We start from the raw sequence: 3,828 nt of genomic DNA, 5'->3' as shown, positions 1-3,828 counted from the left end.
GACTGAAACAGGCTCCAGGCTCTGAGCTGGCAGTCAGCACAGAGCCCGACGCGGGGCTCGAACCCACGAACCGCGAGATCATGACCTAAGTGAAAGTCGGACGCTTAACCGACTAAGCCACCCAGGCGCCCCTATCTCAAAAACATCTTGATGTAAATGTTATTTTAACAAAAACAGAACCACACTTACAAGCTATGGTGTTAAGAGTCTAATAACGGCTGTCTTACCAAGTATTAATATTTGGTTTTCCTCTAAAATTCTAGTTATAGGGTCGCCTGAGTGGCTCAGTCGGTTAAGCATCTGACTTCAGCTCAGGTCATGATCTCACGGTTCATGGGTCCGAGCTCCATGTTGCGCTCTGTGCTGACAGCTAGCTCAGAGCCTGGAGCCTGCTTCAGATTCTGTTTCTCCCTCTCTCTCTCTTACCCTCGCCTGCTCACGCTCTCTCTCAGAAATAAATAAAACATTAAAAATAAAATTCTAGTTATAATTTAATGAAGTATTACTCAACAAACAAAAAGAATGAAATCTTGCCATCTGCAACAACATAAACAGAACTAGAGTGTATTATGCTAAGCAAAATTAGCCAGTCAGAGAAAAACAAGTATGACTTCACTCATATGTGGAATTTAAAATACAAAACAGATAAACATAAGGGAAGGGAAGCAAAAATATAAAAATAGGGAGAGGTGACAAAATAGAAGAGACCTAAATATAGAGAACAAACTGAGGGTTGCTGGAGGTGTTGTGGGTGGGGGGGAGGGGTTAAACAGGTGATGGGCATTAAGAATGACAGACATTTGTTGGGATGACCACTGGGTGTTACATGTAGGGGATGAATCACTGGATTCTACTCCTGAAACCATTACTGTGCTACATGCTAACTAACTTGGATATAAATTTAAAAATAATAAAAATAGTGGCAAGCTGACTTTAGCATCAACTGTGTGGTATGAACTATGCTTATTAAAACATATGGGTACGGCAATCGTCTCTATTATATAAAAGAAAAAAGGCAACAGATTCAATACCATCATTCTGTCATTTTATAACTAATACTTTTACAGACCGTTACATTTTTTTTTTTTAATTTTTAGGTTTCATTACATATGTCTTCTGAACTTACATGAGCTCATTGTTTCTGATGATTTTTACAGCCACTTCTTGATTTGCTCTTGCATTATCTCTGGCTCGTACAACATTACTGAATACACCTTGGCCAGTGTAGCCATACACATTGTAACGCTTATCTAGGACTTCACCTATGTTCACCCCTAGAAAAGCAAATTAAGAAATGGAATTCTGACCACAATAAATAATTACTTAAGAAAACTCTGAGATACACATAATAAATCAAAAAGAAACACAGTGCAGTCACTTAAAAAAATGTGTCAAATCTCTATTGTGTGCTTGGTGTCCTAGGCAGCAGGGAGAATCAAAGCCAAGCCTCCATTGGTCACTCTTTCATATGTGGTTCAAGCTGCATGCCCACTTCCTATCCACTGCTGAGGATTTCAACATTGAGTAGGGAAGAAATGTGCTCACTGAAGTGTTTCCAACTGTAGTCCTGCATGACAAACACTGCATGACTGGCATCCCAAGTTCCTTGTATGTCGTTTTTCTTGGTTTCAGATCAAGACGAGCAAGTGACGTTCCCCCTTCCTCCTGGAGGCTTATCTCATGGCTGAAAACAACTTTGAATAGATTTAAGTTGCACATCAAGTCTTTACCTCACTTCTATTCATGAAGCTCGTGGGCTGAGTATTAGAATACAACATGGTTCATGCAGCTATCGATGTGCCATACTCTGTAAGTGCTGGCACTGTGATGGGACTTTCAGAGTTCTCCAACCTGTGACTGCATCAAGCAATAGAATTCTACGAAATACTGCAAGGAACTCTAAAATTAATCAGAACTGTGAACTTACGATAATAGCCTTCTGCATCCGTCCAGTTATCCCTGAGGTTGGGATTCTCTTTGAAATCTTTCCCAATGCCAGCAGCCCGAAGACGAGCACTCTGAAACGAAGGAGGCAACAAGAGAGCCATTTACCTACTAATCAGGCAGACATTTAAAACACTTCACTTAAAACAAAAAAAAAAGGCAAAATCAGCTATAATTCAAAAAACATTTTATGCCAAATTAAGTAAACTCTTACCATCACCTAGAAACATGATTACCAAAGTCTCTTGTATCACAATAATGCTCAGGAAAAAATGCTAAAGTATTCTCAAAAAAACCCTTAGGAATATGAATAAATAGGGCATTATAAATGATAAATAAACAATAGGGCATTATAAATGAAAATAAAGACTCAAAACCAGGTCTGGTTTTTGATAGCTATTAAGAGACAAAGGGGGACAAAAATTAGATGGGCACTCAGTTAATAATAGGTACCCAACACTCTAACAATCTCTTCTGCCCATTTGACATTTTACTGCCTTGTCCACTTACCACCCACTGGCTCCTCTTCCCATATATGCATGAAAGGTCACTGGCTGCACTAATAGTTTGTGTGGGAAATTAAGAATATTATACATCACTCTCCATGATACCCAAAAGACCCCTCACTATCACCCAAGTAAATGATGGGCGCTGATATTTTCACTGGCTCAATCATCATTTCATTTTCCCTTAATCTAGTATTGTTTAGATTTCTGTGCTAAACAGATACAGACACTTGAGCCAATGATCAATGTCTTCAGGGTCCTGGACACAGGACCTACTCCATTTTTAATTTCCCTATTTCTTGTTTATCCTCCTACTCTTTCTTGCCAAAGCCTATTTCTCATATTTTCTTGAACTTATAATGAAAATAGTCTCATACTTTTGAATGTTTTTAAGACTTCTTCAAGAAAACAGATAAAATGGCTAAAAAAGCCAAAATTGAGATCACCTTGTTTCAGCTATGCCCAACCACGCACGTTTTTAAATCCAAGAAAAAGTTGCTTCAGAAAAATAACTACACATTTTTAAGTCATTTGGTATTTAACTTTTCTGAAGTTCTCAAATTGTTCTGCTGTACTTGTTTTTTAAAATTTTGACCTAATTTCCAACTTAGAGAAATGTTGCAACACTAGTACCAAGAATTTCCAGATAACCTTCACTCAAACTGTCCAAATGTTAGGATATTATTGCTTTATCTTTTTCTCTCTTTACATATAATACAAACACATTTGTTACATATATTTTTTACTTTATGTTTTGTATATTATTTACATACATTTCATTTAAAGTTATGTAAGTAAAATTACTTACATCAAAATAGGCAGCAAACATATCATCAGATTCTGTAAACATATCAGGTGCCAAGAGCTTCTTCTGAGATGAACCTAAATGGAAATTGAACAGTAATGTTTGAAAAATGAACGGATATAAATTAAAACACAAATAAGTCATCAATGTAAAATCACTAGCAATTCAAACTTTCTTTCCTCTTGTGTATCAGTTTTTCATTAATACCATCTTAAAGTCACTTTGTTAACGCTTAAGATATATAAAGCTACCCATTCTTTACTAAAAGGATTCATTTCAGAAAGTTGAAAGACCTAGTATCAGTAGTTTCTCCAATATTAAATTAATATGCTAATACCTCAATAATGATTATTAGAATCAAGGTTCCTCTTCAAAAAATTCTATTTCTAGGGATGTGTGGGTAGCACAGTCAGTTAAGCTTCCAACTTCAGTTCAGGTTATGATCTCGCAGTTTTTGAATTCTAGCTCCGTACTGGGCTCACTCCTGTCAGTTAGCTTCAGATCCTCGGTCTCACGCTCTCTCTCTGCCCCCACCCTCACAATGTACTTTTCCCCCTCTCTCAAACTTAAAAA

General features: G+C 37.1%; 1 protein-coding gene across 10 annotated transcripts in view; it reads right to left on the bottom strand.

Moving 5' to 3' along the window:
* PRP4K (pre-mRNA processing factor kinase PRP4K) overlaps nt 1–3,828 on the bottom strand; it is a 37,138-nt gene that overhangs the window by 11,903 nt on the left and 21,407 nt on the right. For all 10 annotated transcript variants that reach the window (XR_013336524.1, XR_013336523.1, XR_013336526.1 and 7 more), the window contains exons 7-9: nt 3,259–3,332; nt 1,928–2,018; nt 1,127–1,274 (exon numbers count right to left, since the gene is read on the bottom strand). Coding sequence is in view for 1 of the 10 variants with exons in the window: in XM_077770035.1 (XP_077626161.1) it covers nt 1,127–1,274; nt 1,928–2,018; nt 3,259–3,332 (313 nt within the window). In the remaining 9 variants the exon portion in view is untranslated. The remainder of the gene's footprint in view (nt 1–1,126; nt 1,275–1,927; nt 2,019–3,258; nt 3,333–3,828) is intronic.

The sequence above is a fragment of the Crocuta crocuta genome, unplaced genomic scaffold, assembly GCF_008692635.1.
Source record: "Crocuta crocuta isolate KB4526 unplaced genomic scaffold, BGI_CrCroc_1.0 scaffold24, whole genome shotgun sequence".
Taxonomy (NCBI): Eukaryota; Metazoa; Chordata; class Mammalia; order Carnivora; family Hyaenidae; genus Crocuta; species Crocuta crocuta.
This window is presented reverse-complemented; position numbering and strand designations above follow the sequence as displayed.